Below are 27,132 nucleotides of genomic sequence, written 5' to 3'. Positions count from 1 at the left end.
TCCAGACTCAGTGAAGCCTTGGCAAGAGTGAAAAGTCTGGAGCGAGAGAAGAAGAATGCCATGGCCAGAGAAAAGAGGGCAAAGACCACAGTGAAGAGTCTTTTGGGGGATTTGACGGAAAAGAACCTCACTAATGAAGAGCTCAAAGATTATTATTATTTTATCTGTTCTGTAAAGTGTCTTTGAGCACTGTGTAAAGCACTATATAAATATAATGTATTATATTTGTTATTATTATTATTATAAGGTGCTGAGAGCTGCAGAGAGGGTCATCAGCCGAGCTTCAACAATGCAAGCTCCTAAGGTGTCAACAGTCACACACATCGTCCAGGAAGAGATTGGAATGGAGGATGTTTTTCTGCTTGGGGAACACACTGAGGAGACACAGTTTGGCATCGACAACCATCATTCTGACTTGTTGTCATTGGTTGTGTCTGTATTTCTCAAGATAAGGCTGCACCACATTGCCAAACTCACCTCTCTTTAACTGCAGAAAAGGAGCACGAGAAAGAAGCTCTGCAAAACAGTCCTCTTTCAAGGATTTTAACTCATGCAAAGCTTTCGTGTGTGTGTGTGTGTGTGTGTGTGTGTGTGTGTGTGTGTGTGTGTGTGTGTTGGGAGAGGTGCTGCTAAATGTCAAGGGCTGGGAGGAGATGGATGCAGAAGAACGTGGTAGTAGTGTGTGTGTGTGTGTGTGTGTGTGTGTGTGTGTGTGTGTGTGTGTGTGTGACAGAGAGACAAATATAAAATGCTTCAAGTAGACTCTAATATAATATAATCATATATTGTTTCTTCAACTTATTCAAATATCTTACTTTACTGCCACTATCAGTTTCTGCTTCTCTATCATATTTATAGTGTGTGATTTGCAAAATACCTATCATAGCCTACATCACATATCATAAGGTGACCAGATGTCCCCGGTTTTAGGGGACAGTCCCCATTTTTGGTTGCCTGTACCTGGCTTAATACAGAAAAAAGAACTACCTCTGTCCCTGTTTTGTTTTTGAAGACACAACAACAACATTAGGTTTTTCAAGTCAGATTGATAGTCCCCGTTTTTTCCCCCTTTTCGGGGATTATGTTCCCAGTTTTGATCTTGGACATCTGGTCACTTTATATCATATATCAGAATATTCTATTACTGTTAAGCCCACTATGAATATTAAAATACGCCGAACCATGTGTCCTGTATCATAGCTACATGTATGACCTTTGCAGCAAAAAACCCCGCATGAAAATCAGTTCGGTATACAGTGAGGTATGATTAATAAATGCGCTGACAGCTCATTGCACCTGCCAAACAGATTATACTGAGTGGAGTGGGTGACTGGTCCAAGATGGCGGCTCCACGGCTCGTCAGCGCCAGTAGGCAGTAGCGGTAACTCTGCCATCAATATGTTAAGCCCGCCCACCGACTCTATACACGATGTGATTGGCCTGACCAGAGTTTGGTTGTTCCAGCTCGCAAGCCAACGGAGAGTTGCTAGACTGACCCTGGCTGCAAATTACATTTGCTGCCACTAGGGTGCATCTAGATTTCTAGGCTAGTTTTTTTGGTGAGGAAGGTAAAAACAAGAAGTGTTTATCGGATGTAATGCAAACTGTCGATAAACACTTGGGGGCAAGTAATACTTTGTATGAAATCTACATACACTATTTTTATATTCATAGGGATTTCGACTCAATTTTAGTATTTACCTTATGCCATATGGCAATCTGATCCATCTGAGTAAACATTATTAAATATGCCTAACCCTATACAGTCTGAATCCAACCTGTCCTGCATTTATGTGTCAGGTATTGCAATTTAAAGTCATGGCAAGGCTTGAAATTCACAATAACAGCTCATGCTGAGCCACATTCAGAGAGTGTAGAGTTTTGCCTTTGTTAAGTATTGACTTGGGGTGTACATAGTTTATTTTTCTGTGGCACTTTTTCTGTACAGCAATGAAGGAGAAAAGATTGAAAAGGTGATTATGGGAGCACTCTGGGGAATTTCTTGGTATATAAAGACTTGATTTTCTGCTTCACATCTGTTATGACTGCTGTGAATTGAAGCTCATCTGGATGGAAAGGCTGAAACACATATTCTACACAAGGTCAGTCTCACATACATTCTTAATGAAGCAACGTCAGGTTGTACATCAGGTGGAAATTACAGGCTAGGCTCCTGGCTCTGGGGTTGCAAATAGCTCTGAGAGAAAGAGAGCTGATCATGCATCCAGTGACTGATTGTACTGCCAGGGAGAAAAGCAATAAGATGACTGTATCTCATTTGTGCTATTCCTTATAACGTCACATATACAAACTGTGTGTGTTATCATTTTCTGACTACATGACTCAGACTGCCAGTAGCACTATAGCACAGTGGAAAGGTTGTTGTAGGTGCTGCAAAACATGCTGTGTTGCTCACTTTACCTTTCTCGTCTTAAGGTATTGGCTTTCCAAGAAAACACAGTCCAGTTTGATCCTGACCTTTACCTTTTATGTCTTCTGTCTTGAGAATAGACAGTCTGAATGAAAATCTTTGGTTCATGTTTTTTGCTCACTTAGACACAAAAGAAATAAAAGTGAAAAAAAGAGGCACAGACAAGGATTAGCTCTTGTGCTAACGTGAGAGGTACACTGACTGTGTTAATGGTTATGGATTTTTAAGACAAGGCTACAATGCTGTAAATACATGTACCTATGTAGACATGGTAAAGGTTACGTTAAAATGTTGCATTCGTGAACAAAGCAGGGCGGATTATTTAGCTTTATTTCTGGATTTAAAAGCACACTAATTTAAATTAAAAACAAAAGAAAGTGTCGTAGAAAATCATCACCCAACTCTGCAGTACCCCTTCAGCAGGTATTGTTACAGCTAATTTATTTGGCTTTAAGGAAAAGTAATGTTGGGTTTAGAAGTTGTTGCTCCACCTTCAAGAAGCCAAAATATCACTAAATGCAGGTACAATAATTATGTAATTCATTTACATAATGCATATGGTAAAATAAATCACAAAAGGAGGTGATTTTTATTTTCATTCAATAAGTGTGGTCTTCTTGCATGTATGTAATCATGTCATCCTGAAGGCTGAGAACTGTTACTGTTAGTATTGGGGGTTTTTAAGTTTTGGTAGATACTTTGTTTAAACCCCATGCAAATACCCCCATATTAGCATGTCACAGCAGTAGTTCACGAACAAACCACATAGTACAAAGAATAGTGCAAATGTCAAACACAAGTCCTAATGTACAAAAGTATGCCCTTTTAACCACGTGCATGCATACTAGCGTGCAAATTGCAGTAAGGTCTGCAATATGAATGTAATTATACATACACTGCTAAAATGTTTTTTACCAGCTGCTTTCAAGTTGTTTCTTTTCCCACACACGTACAGTACATTTTGATTCAACATGGGGGAGTATTCTGAGACATATGCAATGGCAAAAGCTTAATCCTAAACCATATGTCCAGCCACGCTTGATGATCATGCCCAATATGTTGTTTATGTATATATATATATATATATATATATATATATATATATATATATATATATATATATATATATGTATATATATATATATGTATGTATATGTTAATATATGTGTAGTAAACAAAGTAAGTGGCGGTTGGGGGGGGGGGGGTCTTTCAGTTGGACTATACAATACAACACACATATAAGCTACATGACTGCACTTTAAATAAACAGACAAAAGCACAGGAATACACACATAAGTCTGCACTCTCACAAATACACACACTCTACCAACTCCAATCCCTGCAGGCTAGGCCAAAAGGACATTTATTTAATGTGAGCTGATGGCAGTCCACATACATGTACAACACTATGTCCAGACTGAAGCCAGAGGGAGACAGAAAGACAGGGAGGGGAGGCGGGGGTTTACACATCAGAGTGATAGATAGTGAGGGCTAGAGAAGCGCTTTGGGCGCTCGCGTAACGGTTCGAGGACATCACTGCATCTGATGCTCACAGTCAGAACTGCAAGAGTATCAGAACAGAGAAATGGAAATGAGGAAACAGGAAGGTGGAGAGAGATGAAAGGTTGAGGGGGAGGAGAGAGGACAGAAAGGAATATCAACAATGAATGATTGCAGATGGGTAGATGTTGAAACACGAAAGGAGAAAACTAGAGGAAGTGGAAGTCAGAAGGAATGGGTGACTAAGAGGAAGACAAAAGAAGAGAGAAGAACATTAAGACGATAATGCAAAGATATATAAGCTAATTAACAGATCAGGGCACGGATCATCACTGCATCACACCAACCAACAACTTGAAGCATCTACATCTAACTATAAATCGAGGACGCTCTCTGTGTGTGTATGCGTGTGTGTCTTTCAAACAATCCAGCATACACAAAAGACGTCACACATAGCAGAGATCGGAGGAGCAGTTAACCATAGTCCTCATAAATCCACCAGTTTAAAATGCCAACACAAAGAAAGCGGAAGGTGACGGACATCCGGCCGAAATGATGGACATCTGGCGGAATTTCCGGCAGCACCTGAACAATCCCGGAAATGAAACGTTGTCGATATAGACTACCAATTTAGCGACTTTGTTGCTAGACTGCGCGACTTTTCAAAACCCCAATAGCAACGTTAGCGGCCAGCACAGTCACCTCTCTGTCACTTCTGGCTGAATGTGCAGTAGCTTCGCCACCATCTATGTATGTGAATGGGTGAATGAGAGGCCAATTGTAAAGCCCTTATGAGTGGTTCTCAAGAACACTTTGAATGAGCACGCCACAGTAAAATGATGCAAGCAGCAATACTGGGAACCAAGCATTTATAACTGCATTTTGTTTAACATGTTCTTTGTAAGAATTTACACAATAAAGTTGTGAAAAAAACTAAAATACTGGGATGCAACCGACCCGTTCCGAACAGGCACACGCTCCAAACGGGCACTGCACTAGTACAAGCTAATGAGGCTTCACACTGACTCTCACACACACACTACACACAATAATACTCCATCTCATGTCATGGTGGTGTAAAATGTGCAGCCCTGAAGATGTTTCCCTTCCTGCTGACAGCACCACACTGAAGCTCAGGCTGTCTCGTTAGAGGTAATTATGGGATATAATATGCTGGCCAAATGCACCAAAATTTACCACATTGGACTGCTGCCATACTGAATAAAGACGCGCTCAGTGGTGCATGCTAAAATGGCATTATTTATCTGACTTGATTCCTCATCTGCACAGCTGCTGCACAGAAATGCTTGTAACTCAAAATAGCAACATATGATGTCCTCTTTATAAATGTACAGTATGCCTATACCAGCTGAGAGTTAGGGTTAGTAATACTAAAATAAGGTTTGAGCAGAATTCCAAGGTGTTTAAAAGAATTGTAAAAAGCCGCATATAGTATGTAACAAGTCACAAGTAAATGGGGTGCAAACAGGCACATATATTTAAAGCTAGGCCCCAATTCAAGAGAGAACAAAATAATAATGTGCAGCAGTGATGTAGTCTAATGTATTGTAGTGTATATTGGCCAGAATCTGCATTTGGGGGAGAGGGGGCTATATCATAGTGGGGCGGTCAGGGTGTCCTTCCCCAGGGAAGCTTTGAGCATCAACAACTTCATTTCCTGTATTCGGCTACACTTTTATGCACCAATTTACAGGGAAAATACCTTTATTTAGCCTATGTGAAGAAGAAAAACACAGATGACAATATAAAAATGTATCAAAAATATAATGGAAAGTATGTTGTTGCGTGTCATTGGGCATTTTTAAGTGGGTATATGGAAATCCTAGCGCTTTCTTAGTAGGTATACTGCGTATACCTGCGTATCACGTAGACTACACCACTGATGTGCAGATAGTTTGGGATCAACTTTTTTTGGCCACATGCTGAGATTGATGGCTTTCAAAACTGTGAAAATCAATTAAAAAAAAATCTAAATTGTGGTAATACACACTTGTGCTAAACCCAGCCTACTCCATGTGTATATGAAGACCTACCTCACCTTCCCTATATAAATTATCACACATTCTTTATGATGTCAAAGGAATGGATGGGTCCAACACCAACATTTAGACATGTTCCTATTGGCTGGTAGAAAACACAAGTTAATAAGTGGAGGAGAGAGTCTAAGATCCCACAGGTGATGCATGTGACCTGACCTGACATGTGAAGGTAGATTATGGACATTAGAGTTGGGGGGGGGGGGACAGGAGAGGGAGAGAGTACTGTGCTAACTGTGTAAAAGTGTCTGACACTGCTTGCAAAAAAAGGAAAAGGCTGCTAAAAGAGACTGAATTTGAAGTATAGAAAGATCAGGGTCATACCTGAAATTAATTTGTGCACTTTTTAAAGGACGTTCTTTGTTGTTGCTCAGTTGCATTAGTACGGTGGCCGACAGGGGCAAACGCCCTGAAACTTAAGAAAACACACGCAAATAGACAAAACACAAGCAAATTAACAAAACAACTTCATTAATTTGACAACACATGCGCAGCATTCAGCAAACGCGCTGCAAATACACACAACACAACCAAATACATAAACGTGCTGCAAATATGAAACGATGCAAAAAGAAAAGCACACAAACCCAGAAAACAAATGCAACAAAAAAACGCAGCATCCAGATTACACAACGGAAGTTCTCCAGACCTCTAGAGGGAGCAGCTAAGTGGAACAGCTGGATTTTCGACCCCAAGGTAGTACTCAATCAGCAGAGACGTCTGTAAACTCGTGGTAATAAAACATTTAAAACTGCATCAGCGTTTAACGTTGATGTTTGTTTAAGCCATATTACATGAGAGGGTTTCATTTCGAGGTCCGACAGGCGCATTATTGAAGTATAGGCCTCCTCAAGTGTGATTATACAACAACGGTTACCAACAAAATAAGTGATCAATCTGTATTCATATTGTGGAGCAATTCGCTCTTGAAATACAAAAAACAGACAGGATTTCTAGTCCCTCCCTGTTTAGTAAACCAGCCGAATTACGGTGGGATTTATCAATCTGAATAAATCCCGCTCGCACATATAAACCCAAAACTGCTTTGCTAACTCCAACTTATATTATTAATATATTATGTTATTAATAATAATAATATGAATTTAATATACAGTCTATGGAGTTCTCCAGGCTGCAGCCATACCTGACTCTAACAAAAAGGCAGAGCTCTCTCTCCCCGTGGGGTCGAGAATCCAGTTGTTCCACTTAGCTGCTCCCTCTAGAAGCCTGGTTGCATTTGTTTTCTGGGTTTGTGTGCTTTTCTTTTTGCATCCATATTTGCAGTGCGTTTATGTATTTGGTTGTGTTGTGTGTATGTGTTTTGTCTATTTGCGTGTGTTTTCTTAAGTTGCAGGGCGTTTGCCCCTGTGGGCCACCGTACATTAGTCTTCCCACCCGGAGGGGGGTAAAGAAGATACTGATGAGGTAGAGACAGATGATCACTGTATCTATAGTTAAGGTTGGAAGCGAGATCATGTGGACTACACCTGCTGATCAAGTGTACTATTGAGCATGCGCCAAACAAGGCTTAAACAAATTTGTAATGAAAGATTTGCATGAGTAAAACAAAAAGTTTTCGGAAGTGTGGGGGGAGCGGCATGTCGCCCTCTGTTTGGAATTCCTGCGTGCGTGTTTATCTTTCCTTTAGTCATCATCACCCATAAAGCAGATGAGGCTGTGCCCGAAATGACTGGAGGGGACACGAAGTTGACGGCATTACGCACTACCCACTCACCATAGACAGGTGGCTGTCATCATCACCGCGCACGGATAGGACAGGGAACACGCAGAGGACACGCGCGAGATGTTTGATATAAGAATACAGCTGAGCGCAGAGAGGGGAGAAGAGAGTGGCATCCAAAGTGACTTTTGAGGTGACAGTCGACTCGAACACAAGGAGACAGATACATCGGGTGTGTGTGCGAGCGAGAGAGAGAGAGAGAGAGAGAGAGAGAGAGAGAGAGAGAGAGAGAGAGGGAGATAGATCACCAGCAGTCTGACAAAGCTGCTCCTCGAAGTTTGACATCCCCAGCGGGCTACAGACGGAGTTGTGCTCCGCCGCTGCCATGGAGCCTCGGAAGTGTACTGGATCCGTATTGATTGGAGTTTACCTGTGGGCGACATTCTGCTGTCAAGGTGGGTCACCGATGGAGCATTCATTCTGTTTTCGGTCTGTCAAAGGATGCAAAAAACAAAGAAAAGAAAAAGATGCAGCCATGCACATTTGTCAGAAAGATGAGACACATTTCGGCTTAGTTCGGCTGTTCACTGCACATCTGGCGTGACATGAGCATCTGTATCCACTGAAAAAGAGTTGTCCGTAAACAGATCATCTAGTTAGAAATGTTATATAGAAAAATATATTATATTATTTATTCAGAAAGGCAATTTAAAGGAGAGCTCAAAGCGACCTAATCAGCTTCTTACATCCAACAGTTTATATTTGAGTTAGAGTATGTTAAGGCTGCTGAATCCATTAAGATCACCCCAATACATTGCTGTATTGCTACATTTGCAAGCGTGAAGCGCGTGCATCAGCGTGTTCCTGCGAGCACGCGAGTGAGCCTTCTGTAATAGTCCAACATCTGGCCCAGAATAAGGAGGGCGTCCTGGCGATGATGCACGAAACCCATCGGGCCGTTCATCCCCTTCAGTGTAATCTGCAGCTAAAGGATTGTTAACTGCGTGACTATATTGGAGCAGAGCCACGGGACCCCGAGAGGAGGTTAAATCTCTGTAATATGTTTGAATCCCTGGTTTACTGACCTATTCTGTAGATGGATATTTTTTTTCTTTAATGTACACGTCTTAATCATGCAATCATGTTTTACAGATTGGATCTGCTTTTTTGGCACCTTTGCTCTGGCTGACTGAAGTAGAGGAAGTGTAAAACAAAGACGTTTTTGACATAAAGGCACATCAGATATCCTTTGTTTCTTTACCTATAAGCTCCAACATGCACACAGGTGAGGCTATAAGTAACGAGGCTCCACTCTGAGTATGTGTCCTCACATATTCTCCCAATAGAAGTAACTCAGTAAACAGGTGCTCAGCATACGGTGTAATGGCTAGAGTAGCCTGCATAGTTGTTCCTTGACAACATGTCACTCTGCTAAATAAATTCAAGAGCAGTTGCACAGACACCAAAATGAATGAAGTCCTCATAAGATCCCTAATCACCATCTGTCAACATATTTGATCCTTCAGGGTAAACGACTGGAGTGCAAAGTACCAAGTAGATCTTTTGTACCACTAGACATTTTCTTTGACATTTAGAGGACTTAAGCTCTTCCATAAGTACAAGGTGGCACATTCCCTGTGCGTCAAATGCAGTCTGGATACAGTTTGGCTGTTGCTCTCTGAACATGTGATTATCTAAATCTGTAGTTGGCTTGCAAATGTTTTCAACAGTGGTTGCTAATGAGAGTTTTTACTGTTCACACCGCTCGTACAGAAGCTTTGGACCGCTGGTAGGAGGAGGTTTTCAGGCCGTGTCGGAGGGGAATGCTGGTGTAGAGCGGAGAGAGTGACCGAGAAAGAGGCTGACAAGAGCAAATCTTGGAATGGATTTTAGTCGTTGGCGAAATCTTCGCAAATAAAGGGCTGCTATAAAAGGATACAATAGAAGGCTGCTGACACGCCGATCTGGCCTTCTTGCTTTTGGACTAGTAAGTAAACTTAGCTATGTGTTGTCGTTGCACTTGCTTGATGTTTGGCTGTGCTAGCAACGTTGTCGAATCGCTACTTTAAAAAAAAATCACAAACAGCATTGTATAAGTAAAATGCACAAAACTGTAGGGGTGAAACATCGCAAAAAACAAAACAATGTTATGCAATGTTGCTTGGTGCATTCAAGTCCACCTCGTACACTCTGAAAACGTTACCTCCTCAGCACCAAACAGGAAACAGACAAAGCTACTGAACATAGTAGAGCATTTAGGAGCTAAAGAGTCAAATATTTCCTTCAGGAGGTGGTGGAGACCAAAAACCGAGATAAAAGGAGAGTGAATATTGAACTCATCAAGTGGCCAGAAACATGACTTCAAATGAATAATAATAAATTTAATTTATATAGCGCTTTTCACAAACTCAAAGTCACTTAATGATATTGTTGGATGTGCCTGCTGGATGTGTTGGATGTGTTTTGCAACAGGTAAGGGAACTTTTTTCTAAAAAACAAATAATGCTGTAACACAGCATAAATAGATCATTCTTGTATATTTGAGGCAAATTTGTAGGCAGGAAAGCTTGCATCGTGCACGAGACTACTCTGCATTCAAGAAGGATGTTTATGTGTACACTGAAATGATGAAAACAGACTTCCACATGCAATCAAAGTGACCTTGTTTGACCAATATATTCTTCTTTGTATCTCAGATTCTGGATATGTATTGATCTCATACAGAGATCTGTGAACCAGCTGCTTTAATGTGATCGATTTTAAATTTGGCAAAGTTTCCTCAATGTTAAGACTGTCTGTTAATCAATATTTGTCTCTGTGGTGGGATAGTTGTTGTGAGTGTTCTTGAGAATTCCTTTATCAGATTGCAGCTTAGACTCTACGGGTACATTTCCATAGCTATGTATTGGAAGAAGAAACATTCAAGATGAACAGTATAATAACACATCCAATATGATATAGAATATGAAGAATATATAGTTTGCACCAGCAACATTAATGTGAAAATCCGTCAAGCAAAATTCAAATATGCATAAGCCAACATGTAGATATGCAGAAGCTAAGACAACAATATGTTAAAAGCACTGAAAAATGCACGGCATACTGCAAACGCACTTTACAAGCTGTATAAAATGAAAACTGTGTCAGGGGTTTTGTACTTCATCCAATCATCTGCTGGCTTGGTATTAACCCATAGTAAATATTGACAGCGAGTTGTCTCTCGTTTTCATTGCATTCGCTCAAATGGTCGTGTTGACAATGGTCTTTTATTTATTGTGTATTTACAGTATTTTTCTCCATGTGCTATTCATTTTGACTAACTGTCTGGAAACCAAACGGTCTCTTGGGGACATTAAACATTGACTCTACTCTGGCATTGTCCTTCTAATGTCCCTAGTGTAAAGTTGCAAGCTGTTAGGGGTTTCCTTCTGGCCCTTGGAAGCTCCAATATTTCAATTTAATTTGGTGCACACTAAAATGGGAAAAGCCCAGATTAGGATTTTGCTTAAAGGTGTAAAACTTTGTATATTCTTCTATACAGTAGCTGCTTTCTACTAACCTGCAGGAAAGCTATCGGTAGGCTGTTACATTTTATGACTTTAGATCATGCAGTGTGTGTGTGTGTGTGTGTGTGTGTGTGTGTGTGTGTGTGTGTGTGTGTGTGTGTGTGTGTGTAAGCTGTGGTCAGCCAATCAAAATAGTTCATGTGTAATAATATTTAATGTTGGTAAAGTGTGACATGTTTGTCTTACAGCAGTGTCTTAGTGCTCCAGTATTTACTGGCTCCATGGCTCTCCTACTGGCAGTTCACATGTTAACTTGTCGAGGCATTACTACACTAATTACACTAATTGCTTTTAGCCTATAGAGAATGTGTGCTCCATAGACACTTTATGAGGAACACATCATTGATGCAAATAAGTAATTCCTCTAAAAACAGAGGCATTGTGTAAATAAGTAATACATAAGCACTATGTGTCTTGTGAATAAAACACCTACAGTATGTATGAGCAGGATATGTATCAGATATAAATATCACATCACATATTTAGAGATTGTGGACCTTTTTCCAATTTAAATGTTTGTTTTTATTTTACTCTGAAAATGAACCAAAGAAGCACTCCATCCATTTATAACATCAAGATCAGTTGGTACTGGTCATGGTTAGTACCACTCGGCCTGTGAAAACAGTAGACTACAGTATAATGTCTCATGTGACTCTGGAGAAAATAACTGTGATGATGTGATGGAACTTATAATAGAAAACCTATGTTGCAAACTGGAGGTTTGGAGTTTGAAAGATGTGGATGTGGGTCTAATAAAAAAATAAAAAATAAAAAAAACATCAATTTGCATTGTTGGAAATGTAGGATGCATAGTTTTTGGAGCCTGACCCATACAAGGGACTAAAAGTCGATATATGGCGCCCTTTACTTTTCTGTCCATTCTTTCACAAGTTTCACACAAGTCCACCACCTTTATGGTAGTGACATAGTCAATTGCTAACCCTTTAAGACATGCATTGAGATTGTTGCAATAACATTGTGTGATTATTCCCAAATTGTATTAAATCAGATAGATCCACAAAGCAAAATCTTTGAATTTCTGTGAACTGTTCTCATGAGATTTGGATTTATGCCTGGGAATACTTCAGGTCAAACCTGTGGCAGGTTTTGTCTCAATGAATTGTTATTTGTCATTGCCTGCGACTCAATGTGAATTGCCTATGTGTCTACTGCTGCAGCAATAAACACCCTTTTTTATTTCTGTACAACACAACTGAGCTTTAATGATTGAGGATTGAATAAGGCCCCCAGTGGGCTCTGAAATGGAAATATGAGAGGTCTCTAATGCAATGAGAGAGATATACGGTAGCCATTTGAAATTGATAGATGCTTCAGGCGACGTTAGGGCTCTGTCTCTGTTGGTATGTTCAGTGTATCTATTGATGTTCTGGATCATGGAGCAAATCAGTAAGTGCTGGGTGTATTGCAGAAAATTGAAAGAACATTTGCAATTCTGGGAGATGCAACATAGGATTGAAGTGGTATTATGGGTTGGCCGTGGAAGACTAGAGCAGGATTTCTTTATGTCAGATCGCCTAAAAAAATCCTGTTCCTATACAACGAAACTGCATTCTTAATTACGTTTCAAGGGAAATGTATTTTCCGGCGCACATTGTGAAAGGTACGGTGGCCCTGAAGTGCAAATCACAACAGCAAATAGAAAAACGCAACAGCAAATCATTAAACACAACGGCAAATAGGAAAACACGACAGCAAATATGAAAACACGACAGCAAACATGAAAACACGACAGCAAATATGAAAACACGACAGCAAATAGGAAAACAAAACGGCATTAACTTCTACCGGAAAAGGTAGGGCCTATCTAGCAGAGGACGGAGCCTCCTGATTGGACAGGAGGCTCCGTCCTGTTAAAAGTAGGCGCTTTTCCGTGTTTTTCACCTCTCCCTCCTGTTAAAAGACCGTCTGTCCAATCAGGAGGGTCCGTCCTCTGCTAGATAGGCCCTACCTTTTCCGGTAGAAGTTAATGCCGTTGTGTTTTAATATTTGTTGAAGTGTTTTCATATTTGCTGTCGTGTTTTCATATTTGCTGTCGTGTTTTCATATTTGCTGTCGTGTTTTCCTATTTGCTGTCGTGTTTTACTATTTGCTGTCGTGTTTTCCTATTTGCTGTCGTGTTTTATGATTTGCTGTTGCGTTTTCCTAGTTTTGGGGGCATATTCTAAAGAGTGTCTTTTTGCCTTTTAACAGACACAAAATGCAATTATAGTGTCTGTGCAACATGAACAGGGCTCTTACGTGACAAAAAGATGCATTTTCAACTCAGACATCCTGCCGCTAGCTCGTCCTGCTAGCTGCCAGCTGCTAGCTGCTGTCCGGGAGGCAAGTTTTTTTTTTTGCAGGATGGTAGGGGAAGACTCATGAATATTCATTAGGGAACTCATCCCTGATTGGCTAACCCTGACATTCTTACCCTAACTATAACCAATCCCACCAGAGCAGGCAACGAGTACTAGCCATTCAGAGGGAGAATAGGGCGGGTTCTTCCCCTACCATCCTGCAAAAAAGTTTTCCAGCCAGGCTTCTGTGGTAATAATCACGCATCAGTTCTGTGTGTATTTGAACACACCAGAAACTTCAGTTTTACATAAATCATATCTGAGTCCAAGCCACAATTAAAATAGCACCCAAGTTTAATTCAGCTAGAATTTGTAACCCCTTTCAACACCTTTGATGAATAAGTTCTAGTCATGACAGACTGTGACGAGTTCCCCCTACTAATGTTTTCACAAGGTATAGGGTTGGTTAAAGGCTTTTCAGATGAAAGCGCTGCCATTTTAAAACGGCATTGTTTTTTTTATTTTAGAGACACACCACAATACATGGCTTGACCTTGCAAAAAATATAGAAGCTCTGTCTTACAGCAGCTATAAGTGCTTATTGATCCACACAACATACACCTTTAGTATTTCAAAAATACTTCAGGTTTAATGTGACATGTGAAAAACACAAAAACATTTCCTCAAAACCAAAACAAGAGGCTACATGTTATGCACATAGAAAGATCATGTTACAGCGCCCCCTCTGTGGCTGTTAAAAGCACTGTGACATCTAGTATTTTCTTGAGATTGATTATTTACATTGGTCAAATGGAAAGCTGGTTTCTTTGCTGCAAGTTTGTCAAATTATATTGATATGTACTGCTTTATCTTAGTTTTAATAATAATAATAATAATAATAATAATATTTGATTCTATTTTCGATTCGGAGTAAAGATACGAACAGCCAGTATTTTGTGTTTATAACTAAAGTCTTTAAAGAATCACTTAAGGCCAGCCACACACTGGCTGCATCGCGTGAGCGTGGCGTTTCTGTTGCGTGTCAGCTGCGTGGCGGCTGCGTGGATTTTTCTATGTCTTTACACATCAGAAACGTGTCTGACGTGGTGCTGCTGCTGCTAGCCTTGTCTGTACACATCTTTGTTTCTCATTGATTTACTGAACTCAAGTAGTATACTTCATGTTAAACATAAATATATACTGATTTGATTACAGCAAAGACAACGTCAGCAGTATTGACGGCAAAATAGGCTACAGAATATGTCGTTCTGTATTGACAGGTGCAATATTTGAAATCAATAATTATTTATTATTATTTTTTTAAATTACATTTATATCTGCATTTATGTCAAAACCTAGAGACTTTCAAACATCAACATGTCATTTATCAATATGTATTTGTGTCAAAATGACATAGAAATATCTTTTTCGTATTCTATTTTGCCTGGAAACGCTTCCAACACGCTTGTGTGTCGCATGAAAAATAGTTGTCGGTTCTATTTCTAGCATGCACGTGTATTCGGCACGGCTCGAGCTGCGGCTGAGACGTGCATGTCATGCAGGCAGTGTGCAAGCTCTAACATGTTAACATGGGAGCCAAAATAAAAACAGACACGCCACGCAGCTGGCACAATCACGCCACGCAGCCAGTGTGTGCCTGGCCTAACACCAGACAGAAAGGTTCTTTACTGCTCTCCTGGTTAAAGGTTTCAGGTCTGTTTCACCTCTGATCTCATCACTGATGGGTGTGGTTGGATGTGGTTAGAAGTGTGCTCTGTTCCACCTGTAATCACACCCAGCAGCAGCGTTGTGGTGTACTGACACACCCTGGAGTACACTTGTACACCACAACAGCAAGGTGAGAAGTCAAACCACTGGAGGTCAGCAATTAAAAGATTTTCATGGGGTGTTAAGCTACACTTTAAATTTCAAAGTGTCAAAGTATATTTTGTGTATATTAAAAGGCACAAAATAAATAAAGGGCCTATATGATTCCCATATATTAGCATATACCGTACAGTACATGCAAAGGAATGCACTATTACGAGCTTAATAAGCCTGTGTTAATACAAACATACAGCATATATTAAAAAGAAGAGGGCAAACAGAGAGATAGTCATCCCAACTAACTAACAACATGCTGTATGTACCTGTGCAGTCTACTGTACCTGTTAGTGGCTCAGTCTGTCCAAAGAGGTTTAAGAGATGTTGTCTCTCTTCCTGAAGCAATAATAATAATAATAATAATAATAATAATAATAATAATAATAATACTTTATTTATTAGGGAACTTTTCAAAACAAAGTGCTTTATTTTGTTGAGCCAGAAGTAAAACATTTCAGGACTGCAATGAGGGAAATTAAATCAGATAATTAAAACAATAACATTAATAAATAATAAAAAGATAAGACATTTTGAAAATAAAACAGTGTGCTTGCATTAATACACAAGCTTTTTTTTTTTAAAGATTTTTCTTCTTTTTTTTTTAAAGTGATTTAAAAGATGTCAGTGATTCTGCAGTCTCAGCTGTTCAGGCAGGGAGTTCCAGAGCTGAGGGGGCCCTGACTGCAAAAGCCAGTCACCTTTAGTCTTGAGCCGGGACTTAGGAAAAGCCAGCAGAGCCCTGCCTGAGGATCTGAGGCTGCACTGCGGCCAGACTAGGCGTCAGAAAGTGTTTGGCGTTTTAAGCCTCCAACGTCGTCTTCCAGGCAGCGCTGCATGGAAGGCACTAGGGTTAGGGTTAGGTGCCTTGAAGTCGACGGTGGGGGATTAAAACACAATCGAGCGCGTCAGAATGAAGTGACTGAGGGGGCTGTTACAAATTGTGAGGGGGAAATGTTTTCATAAAATAAAATTAATTGATTTGCAATAGACTCATGAAGACTTAATAACAACAACAACAACAACAACAACAACAACATAAGGCTACTGTTTCAAAATCAAAGAATACATTGCTTAATTAGAGCACTCACATAAGAACATAGCACCACAAATGTTTTTTGTACTTGAAGATTCTCTGTCAAAAGCAGCAGGGGGAGGTGCGTATAACAGCAGTTTGTGGAACATTAGTTGATCCAAATTAAATGTTCTTCCAGCTTATTTTGTATCATGTCGTGTGTGTGTGTGTGTGTGTGTGTGTGTGTGTGTGTGTGTGTGTGTGTGTGTGTGTGTGCATGCACCTCCTACACACAACTAACAGAGCTGTCCGTGGTCTTGAAACAACAGCTAAGCCAGTGGTTCCGAAAGCTTTTCTGCAGAGCCCCACTTTTGTAGATAACATTTTTTATAGGTATTCTTTAAATCTAAAACGTACTGGTAAGTGAAGAGAGGTCAAAACACAGCTGACATGATCTTGTCTTCTAGTTTAAAGCTGAGCAGCTGGGCTTTGTACCAGCTAAAGGCGTGAGATAATTTTTGTCTTAACCCTGAATACAGTGCATTGCAATAATGTAACTGAGATGATATAAAAGCCTGAATCACCTTCTCGGTCGAGAGAGAAAAGACCTGATGCTCCTCAGCTGATAAAAACATGATTGTCAAATATTGCAGCATGTTTCTGTCTGCAGGTTTGACATGTGTAGAAAGGGAGCCATGATGTTTTTGAAAAATTGGAGGACCTCACATACTTTTTTCAGATTTGTTTCATTCAGCTAGAGAAAAAGGGAGATTGAGCATTTGATAATAATAATAATAAGATAACTAATGTGATTCTTCAGAAAGAAGGACGTACTCTGTGTATTTCTCTGCTCACCCTAGAAAACAAATTATTCAGAACTTACTGTACTTGACTGTAACATCTTCTGTCTCACGGGCCGGAGGTACAGAATGTTTGCTGCAGAGTTACAAGAAGTTCTACAAGAGTTGTAGAAAAGTGATAGATCCTCTATTTGTTGCAAACAATGGAAACACTTAGGTAGGAATAGGGGATTGACTTAATTAAATGTGGGCTACTATTATAGATTAACTGTGTATCTCAGTAGAACTGCAAAGAATAATCCATTAATCGGTTAGTTCGTTAGTCAACTATTAAATAAACCGCTAACTATTTTGATAATCGATTAAGCAGCTTTATTAATGTTTTATGAAAAAAGGAAGAATTCTCTGATTCCAGATTCTTAAATGTTAATATATACTCCTTTCATATCTTTGACTTTTGGACAAAACAAGACAGTTAAGGGCGTCATCTTGGGCTTTGGGAAACACTGATAGACATTTGTCAACATTTCCTGATTTCATAGACCAAACAATTAATTGATGAATCGAGAAAATAATCGAGAGATTAATAGGTTATGAAAATAATCGTTAGTTGCAGCCCTATATCCCAGGTTGTTACCAATTCAGGGATGTGTTTATTTTCTTAGAGTGACTCTGTGACAGGGCTCTTTACTGTAAGCCCAACTCTGTTCAGCTTGTTTTGGCTCTGCTTGCTCCACTCCATCGACTTTCAGCACTTTTGCTGGCTGCCACTCTCACCCATTATGCAGATTCACTGTCACGCCAAGATTTAGGGGTGCCCCATCTGACACTCGCCAACAACCTCACACCCAAACACAACGAGCTGTATTTGTTTATTTTTGCCTCATTAGCTAATTAGTCATCCACTCAGTCACTGTGGATTCAATCACGTCTTAGCTGTCACTCTGTGATTGCTGGAATGTGTTGAGACAACATCTAATTTGGACAAGGGTCACTGGAGAGATGCAGGCAGAGACCTTTTCAGTTCTGGCTGAGATGAGACACTGAAGGATGAGGGAGTCTGGAGGTTTTGTAAATGTGGTGCTGTTGGCATCCCTGACATGAGAGAAGAAGCTGTTTCAGAAGTTTCAGAGGGTGTGGGTGGGTACTTCAAAGCCACTGTGTTTAGAATTTGTATGTGATTATAGCATCTTTCAAATTATCCCTCCTATTTAGCATGTATAAGCAAAACTAACACACTATAATGTAGCTGTAAGCAGAGACAAGGACATTTTTAAGTGTTTATCAACAATTGAAGGTTCTACTATGAAGACACAAGTTAAAATAATTACAACTGTGTTTTACTACATTGTCACTCATCATCTGTTTATACACCATCCTTCACACAGAGGAAGTTTTTAAAAAGCATATTAATAAATGCTCATATTTGCTACATTATAGTGTGTTATAAATCATTTACAGGTATTAAATGTTTATAGACTGCTTATAAATGTTGGGTAGTGTTACCATCAAAACTAAAACTATGGCATTTGGGTCAACACATCAGTTAAACGCAGAGCAGAAACTGAAGGTGCATGTGGAGAATGTGCCTGTAGAGCAAGCTCAACAAATTACACTTCTCTATAATCGCTGGATGGTAAATGATCATGTTTAAAGCACATTGACATGTTTGTGACTAAGTAGGGGTGCTCCAAGTTTCTAGGTGGTCATTAGTCTTATTACATCTGGACTACTGTTCAGTGGATTGGGTACGATTCAGGAATGGTGGTTGGAAAACCAACAGCAGCCTCCCATGTTAAAATCCAATGCTCCATCCCCCCCTTATCCATCCTTCCTCTTCTGCTCCCATCATTACTACGGCCACTAGTGGGCTTTGCCACTTCAATGTAAATGTTGTGTTGTGGCACTTGCTGTAAAGATTAATGCGTTTGTTCTTCTTGTGAGGACAGTTTGTGAGTGGGGACAGTGATGGTGGTAAATGTATTTTAACTGCAAACAACTGCATTGAACTACTGTAATATATAGTGTTTAACAGTGTATAACACTGTTTTTAATGTACTGGTTTTACTGTGCATGTAAAGTGCTATATCAACACTTAACCTTAGCTTATTCACCGTAACCCCCCGTATATAAACTGCACATATATAGCAAAAGTAGCACTGCTTCACCTTTCTGAGAATATAGTTCACAGTTTATATATGGTTAGAAGATTGCTGTGTTTCATGTGACTTTGTTATTTGTACATACATGTAAATAGGAACATGTTGGCGTTATTTTGTCACTCATTCGGAGCAGTAGGCTAGATGGAGCCGGTTACCTTCAGGATCCGTGCTAGGCTAAGCTACCGGTGGAGCCATCGGACAGAGTTACAACACGCACGGAGATGAGAAGGGTATGTATGGATTTATCTAACTCTGGGGGATACGGTGAATAAGCTAAAGTCCAAATAAGTCGGCATGTTTAAATGTATTATTATTATTATTGTTATTATTATTATCATTATTATTATTATTATTATTATTATAAAGCAAGAATATATTATAGATCCCAGACGAAACAGACTGAAGGGCGAAACTCAGAGAAAAAGTCGCAATTAAAAACCCATCTGCTACTTCAGCACCACGGACAGCGGCATGGATTTATCAATACACAGTAAAGGCGCTGACACACCAACCCGATTATCGGCCGTCGGTAAGGCTGGCGCGGTAGGTGACTCGAGTCTGTTTGGTGTATTTCGTGCCGTCGTCAGTCGGAGGAGCCGTCTACTTTAATTTGGGCCGATTTGACTTGTTGAATCAGCCAGTGGGCAGTCAGACTCAATGACCAATCTGACTAGCGAATCAGTGCACTTATGTTAAAACACTTACCGGAAATGACGAGCGGGATGAGCGTGACGAACGCCTCTCAAAATCTGACGAAAATCTTTCAAACTGACCTTTGTCGATCAAAAAAACAGACAGATTCAGCAACTGTATGGCCTGCTGTTATGGAGACGTATTACGTCTCGCGCACGCGCAGAACGTACGCTCAAGTCGGCATCGCTTCTGTGTGTTCTGAGGCACTTTTTAGACCGACGGGAACCGACTGATCAGTCTGACTGCCTTTTCTGCCGACGGTCAGCCGTTGGGTTGGTGTGTCAGAGCCTTAAAGGAGAATTCCGGCCAATTTTTACGTTAATCTTGATCGCTATAAATATGCGTGTACGTCCGATTGAAAAAAACCCCGACCCGAATCGGTGCAGGCAACACGGAGTAGCTGCAGCTACGTGTACGAGCTTCCACTGAGCTAAAACGGCAGTTGTCGGGGCAAGTTTTAGAGTGAATTTCTGCCTCTTAACAGACATAAAATGCAATTAAAATGTCTGTGCAACATGAACAGGGCGCTTACGTGACAACAAGATGCGTTTTCAACTCAGACATTGTTTAAATTCACCTACCCTGGTCCCTGTCTCGATCCTGCCGCTAGCTGCTAGCTGCAAGTACAAAGTATACGCATATTTATAGCGATCAAGATTAACGTAAAAATTCTCCTTTAAGTCTACTGATGTTTCAGAGCCATGGTCGGGGCCATAGACTCTAACTTGAACAGACCTCAGTCAGATAAAGGACCAATGAGTCAGGCAGACTAGACTAACATATTCAACTAAACAACCCGTCTGCCCCTGCACTCTCTCTGCTACGAGGGGATGGAGATGGGGGATGGAGAGTTAACAAGGGACGTGCATTTTGGTCATTTTGCTAACACGGGGGATAGCATCCCCCCTCATATCACTTACTGCTTCTATGTAATGTTTTGTCTGCACATGTAATTCAGGAACCATGTCGAAGTGTCCTTTGGCAAGACACTGAACCCTGAATTGCTCCCGATGCTGCGCGATCGGTGTGCGAATGTGTGTGAACGTTTATCTGGTGGCACCTTGTATGGCAGCCTCACAGTGTGTAAATATGTGTGTGAATGGTGCATGTACTGTGTAAAGCGATTTGAGTAGTCGTTAAGACTACAAAAGCTCTATATAAATCCAGTCCATTTACATTTACATCTTCTGGCTCATTGTTCCTCCTCATCGAAACAATGTACATATAATGTTATAAGTTACTGTAGGTAATATATCAATTCTACTCAACTGTTGTAATTATTATTTACTAAGTGTTTCACTTTTTGAGCTGTTTATTGTTTTGTTTAGTTATTTGTTTGTCTGGTTTATAAGTTATGACTTGGTGATATGGTGTGTTGCAATGTGATTTAATGTTGTCTATTAATGAGGTGTGTGTGTGGACACCAGGAAGAATAACATCTGTTTCGATGAAGCTAATAGGGCCCCTAAAGGAAATGACTATAATTTAGGGATGCAAAATCATTTTATTTGGGCTTTGAAATAATAAGATTAGGCTACAATACCAAATCATGTTTCAGGATTGTGTGTCAGGAGGTTGAAGATGTGGACTTAAATTTAAGTCTTTTTACAGAAGCATTGGTGAAAGACAAACAATGCTAGCGGTGTTGTGCCAAAGAGAAGAAATGCTACCTTCACGATGACTGGGTTTTAACTTTTGCATCAGGGACTGCGCTGTAATATTCCTTCTTATTAAAGATGGATGCTTCGTTGTTCAGTGTGAGACCTAATAAATACAGGGGAGACAAAAAGAAAGCACAGTCAACACAATTAACGTTCACTGACTCCATAATGTGCTCATTACATTAACATAGCGTGACTTAATCATGATTTCTTGAGGGATTTGGTAAGCCATGAACAATGTTGGAAATAATAGCATTGATTAGATCACAGGCATTAATATGTGTGGCAGAATATTTTGAGTGTGTTTTATTAAAACTAATGGGTTGTTGGGACCACAGCAAGGAAGAATTAAACTGGATATTAAACATTATCTTGTAAACAGAGGCCTCAGAGCAGCGGCCTCTGAGATAAAGAAGTCATGACCAACAGGTGGTCATCCTGAACAAAGAGCACTGTTTAAGCGCTGCCGAGAAATCCACAGCCTCACCTCGCCGGTCGAGTTTGAGCTGAATAGTATCTTCGTGGTACTAAAGGGGGGTCTTGGTGAAGGAGATTTTCCGTCTCTCACCGAATCTGCAGAGGGTAACTTACCCTGTTTTCAGAGGAAAGGAGGACATCACGTCTTCTACAGTCGACTCTGACAGAGCTCAAAATCCAACTGCCGGAGGGAGCTTTTCTGTTTCGTTAAATCACGGGCCCGTGTTTTTAACTCGCTTTCTGTTCATCGCGGAGGATCCGCCGAACAACTAAGTGAACTGCACATCCAAAAGTAAGAGGCTTAATAGTGTTCTGGGCAGATTAGAACAGGGTGTGTATTATTAATTAGTAATGTGCTATTGATGCTATTTGTGTTACCATTAATGTGATCTGATTAATACGGTGCTATTACTGCACGCTTTGATTATTAATCTGTTTGGCTGTGAATGTATCTTTGATCAGGGTACTTGTTGATGATGTGTTGAATGATGTAGCTTAGGTCAACTGTAAATGCTGCATTGTTAGCTCCTTCCACGGAGCTTAGTTACTGTTCTGAGCGAGATAGTAAAACTCCCGTTAGTCAGTCGAACCAACGGTACTGCGGCGAGACGAGACAGTCACGGCGTGGACCCGTGTAGGCAACAGATCAGCTGTTAGCTTACCAGAGAGGCTAAACACGTAAACATCCCCTTGTTAGCATAAAAGAGTTTATTTTCAGAGCGAGAAAATCAAGACTCAAAGTGCCTTTTCTTTTCTCGTTCAAGTGTGTTTTTCTTTCTCTAAATATGCTTCTTTCCTCTTTCACTAATCTCTCTCACACACACACATACACACACAGAGAGTGTCTCACCACATGTTGGTTTTGTTTCTGCTTTTGGTTGTAGTTTATAAAAGGGTATATTGGTTTTAATTGATTCGAAGGATTATTGATTGGCCATTGATGATTTTGAAGTTAATAAATTCTATTATACTGTAAATGGCAGTTGCCTGTGATTATTTGTGTACCTACTGTAATAACAAGCTGGTTGAACACAGTCTGTGCTCGGACTCACCCTTCCTTTTGTTCCTTTAAGAATACCAGATAGATTAACCAAGTTAAGATCGGTATTTTAAAGGGAACACCACCTAAATGAGACAGTTTCACAGTTCGGTTATTGGCCCCTGAGATTCCAGGGTGGTGCCCTGTTGATTTGATAAAGTTATTAATAACCATATTCAGAACTTTATTAATATTGATAAAACATCTTTGATCATTTGCCAATAATTGGATCTGTACCCTACTGATACCCAACAGGGTTGATTGAGTCTCTGTTGATGATGTTGACATTAGAATTGAAATGTGTCAGTTCTACCACAATTGCTCCAATTTCTCTTTTCATACTTAGCATGTCATTCATCCATTTTCTTCTCTCTCACCTGTTACTCTTCCCTTATACACCTGTAACTCTATTATTCTTTATTCTTCATATCTCTTACACCCCACAAGTTCTATCCTTTACCTCTTGCCTTTCTTTAATCCGTCTAACTGATGCTTTTCTTCTATGCATCATCCTTCTGCCATTTACATTGTTTATCCTCTTTTCACTACAGGTTGCCATGGCGGTGTGTACCAGAGGAAGCTGTACCAAGACCTGATGGTAAACTACAGTCGTCTGGAAAGACCCGTGCAAAACGACTCTGCACCCATTGTTGTGGAACTCGGCCTCACACTGCTACAAATCATTGACGTGGTGAGTGTGTGTGTGCCTGTGCGTGTTTTGGCAAGGCTAAGGTATGGAGTATGTAAAGAGAAAACAAGGATGGGTGTGGAATTCAATTGGAAACCAACACAGAGACTGAGTAAGAGAAAGTTAAGTTGAACTCTCTTTGTCAAACTTTTTGCATATTGGATGTTTTTCAGGATTTGGACACATTTTGTGTGTGTTAAAGGTATTTCATCTGATTTATCCACAGCAAATGTGGAGCATGCGAATGCACACACCTTGTGCTTATTACACTTTGTCGTCCTCTGAACTGAAAACTGTTTTTCCACCAGTGGCAGCATCCAACCAAGTGAGACTATTCGTCTTTGAAAGAGCAACTCCTTTTTTATTTAATTGCACCAAAGGCCCTCAGTCTTTTCTTTCATTCAACAAGAAAATTCAGTCTCAGTGTTGAGATATGCCCTTTTCATTTTTTTACCCATTTTTTTTCCTAGCTGCTCCTCACTCTTCCCCTCCGTCTTTGAGTATTTTTCCATTCTGATCACAACTAGTTTTATGTGTCTCCTATGAAGGAATAGTTCAGGATTTTGGGAAATATGCTTGTTTTCCTTACTTTTTTATGTTTCCTATTGCATTGGGTTCCTAAGGTAACACAACACAACTTTATGTGTACAGCGCATTTCATATATAGAGGTAATTCAAAGTGCTTTACCTTAGACATAGTCTCGCATTGCCAGACCCTCCTCCACAGCGCTGCGGAGGAGGGTCTGGCTAGTCCACACAGCATTCTGGGATGGGAGAAAAACATGCTCTGGTTTATTGGCATTTCTTTAAACCAATCACAATCGTCTTGGGCGGCGCTAAGCACCGGACGGAGCCACTGTGCCACTGCTAAAGAGCCTCAGGAAGGAACTTGTTTTGGTGGAACATGTGGACGTTCAAAAGTTGTTTTAGTCGTGCAACAGAAAACTCCGATTGGACAGATAGTCTAGCTAGCTGTCTGGATTTACCCTGCAGAGATCGGAGGAGCAGTTAACCATAGTGCTCAGAAATCCACCGGAGTTTAGAATTCCAGAACAAAGAAAGAGGAAGGTGACGGACATCTGGACAAACAGAGTTACATCTGGCGGAATTCCCGGCAGCACCGGAGCAATCCCGGAAGTGGAACGTCGTGAATATAGACAACAGACTTAAAGTCAAGAAAAGAAAAAAAATTACATTAGATTATTTTCCTTCCTGCTGAGAATTTGATGAGAAGGTCAATATCACTTTCATATCTGTCCATTAAACATAAGGATACAGCAACAGCCAGTTAGCTTAGCTTAGCAGAAAGACTGAAGCGTAAAAACGTAAACTTCCTGAAAGACGAAAATTCACTTTTTTGTCTGAACAGATCTTTAACCTCTGAGAAGTCATTGCAACATGACATTTTTATTAAAATGAAATACACTTAACTAAGTTAGCTTTAGAAGAGTTGGTAGGAGCTTTTTCTTAACATTTGGACAGAACCCGACTAGCTGTTTCCAGTCTTTCTGTTAAGTGAACTGGCTGCTGCTGCAGCCTTTATATTTCCATACAGATATGATACAATATTCACCTCTAACTCTCTATTCACTACTCACTATCTCTTTAAACGCTTTCTGTACTCCCTCCAAGCCAAAACACAATACCAATGTTTCTTCTTCTTCATTTTCATGTAAAACATTTGAAGTTGTTTTGTAAGAGAAAAGCTTCATTTAACCATCAGTTTTTATTTGTGTGGCCTACATTTTACACCCACAAACAAAGAGATACGCAGAAACTCCATTTAGCTCAATGTGGCCACAATCCTCCCTTTCTCTGTTGCTCTTCACCCGTTTTCATGTCAAAGCCTCGGCTCTTAAAACCACAGTTTTGTGGTTTGGGTAGAGTTTCTGTCACATTTCATTATATGGATTCTTCCTTCTGTGTTCGCCATGTGCTTCATTGTGTGTTTTCTTCTGTTCTCCATCTCACGCACCTATCTTCTCTCCAACCCACACATAACCTCCTGCCTGTTAGCCCCACCACACAGCCGGAGCACTCATCCAAAAAACACAAGCCGACACTCAGTCACATCCCTGAGCCAGCCCTGTCACAAGACGTGTATTTCTTCTCAAGACAACTATATGGTGGTAAGCAGGATTGTAATATAGGATTCCCATACAATATCATACGAACCCGTTCATGACAATGCGTTGTGTTGTTAACTACATTGTTCGCTAACTCGATACATAATGGATAAGCTGACAAGACCATATTAATTATTGCTCACTTTGCAGTTGTAAATAATGTAAAGCTGGTTGTTTGTGTGTGTGTGTGTGTGTGTGTGTGTGTGTGTGTGTTTGTAATATGGCCTTTGATTCCTCCATCTGCTCTGGACAACTCTCTAACGGGGGAACTGGGGCAGGTCGATGCCCACAGACTGGGTTCATCACTATGAATAACGAAAGACAAGCGCAGTACTGGTCACCATCCAGTATGGAAAGGGACACCATGTGCCTTATGTAGTGACTGTGGTGACTCGACTACAACACTGCCTGTAGCTGACAGCACAACAGCCTATTTTATAAGCTTATAGGGTCTTGCTCTCCTGCTTCACCCCCCAGCATTGTATTGGTTCCCAAGTATGTGATGGTGTTAACATGTTTCACATTTCCTCCATTTTCAAGTGAAATTTCAAATTGAGCTGATAAATAGCAGAAGATGGAGGGCCGCTGTTCTCGCAGAAAAACTTGGTAGGTAACTGCAGCTGTATTTATTACTGGGGTGGGGGTTTGAAATTACATCCATATGTTCTCTGGATGAGATTAAAATGACTGGCCAGCACAGGTAATGTTAAAGTCACCCCACTTCTTCTAGAGAAGTAAATCCAGTTCAAACGAGGCTTAACTCAACGCCAGAAAGCGAAAAAAGCCTATTTCCCAAAATGTTTGCTTTAAGTAAAGGACCTGAATACTTCCTCAAATATGACTCCAATATATTAATTCCTGCGCCTTCTTACATCGGACTTAAGTTTATCAGGACATAAGGATCAATCTGAGATGAAGAGTTCAGTTAAGCGAGTTTACTGAAGTCCAGCATTTAAATCACAACACATGTGTGGATTCACAAAATGACTAAGTTTCCCCTCCTCCAGACACCAGTATACGGACTTCAAGTCAGCAGAGTTTTTTTCCAGCTATCT

At 40.3% G+C, this 27,132-nt stretch overlaps 1 protein-coding gene across 1 annotated transcript in view; it reads left to right on the top strand.

Moving 5' to 3' along the window:
* Nucleotides 1–8,054: 8,054 nt before the first annotated feature.
* chrna8 (cholinergic receptor, nicotinic, alpha 8) overlaps nucleotides 8,055–27,132 on the top strand; it is a 48,456-nt gene continuing 29,378 nt past the window's right edge. The window contains exons 1-2 of the mRNA XM_078270132.1: nucleotides 8,055–8,124; nucleotides 23,815–23,954. Of these exons, the coding sequence (XP_078126258.1) occupies nucleotides 8,055–8,124; nucleotides 23,815–23,954 (210 nt within the window). The remainder of the gene's footprint in view (nucleotides 8,125–23,814; nucleotides 23,955–27,132) is intronic.

This window comes from Sander vitreus, chromosome 2 (genome assembly GCF_031162955.1).
Source record: "Sander vitreus isolate 19-12246 chromosome 2, sanVit1, whole genome shotgun sequence".
Lineage (NCBI taxonomy): Eukaryota > Metazoa > Chordata > Actinopteri > Perciformes > Percidae > Sander > Sander vitreus.
Note: the sequence above shows the minus strand (reverse complement) of the source record. Positions and strands in the feature narration are given on the sequence as shown.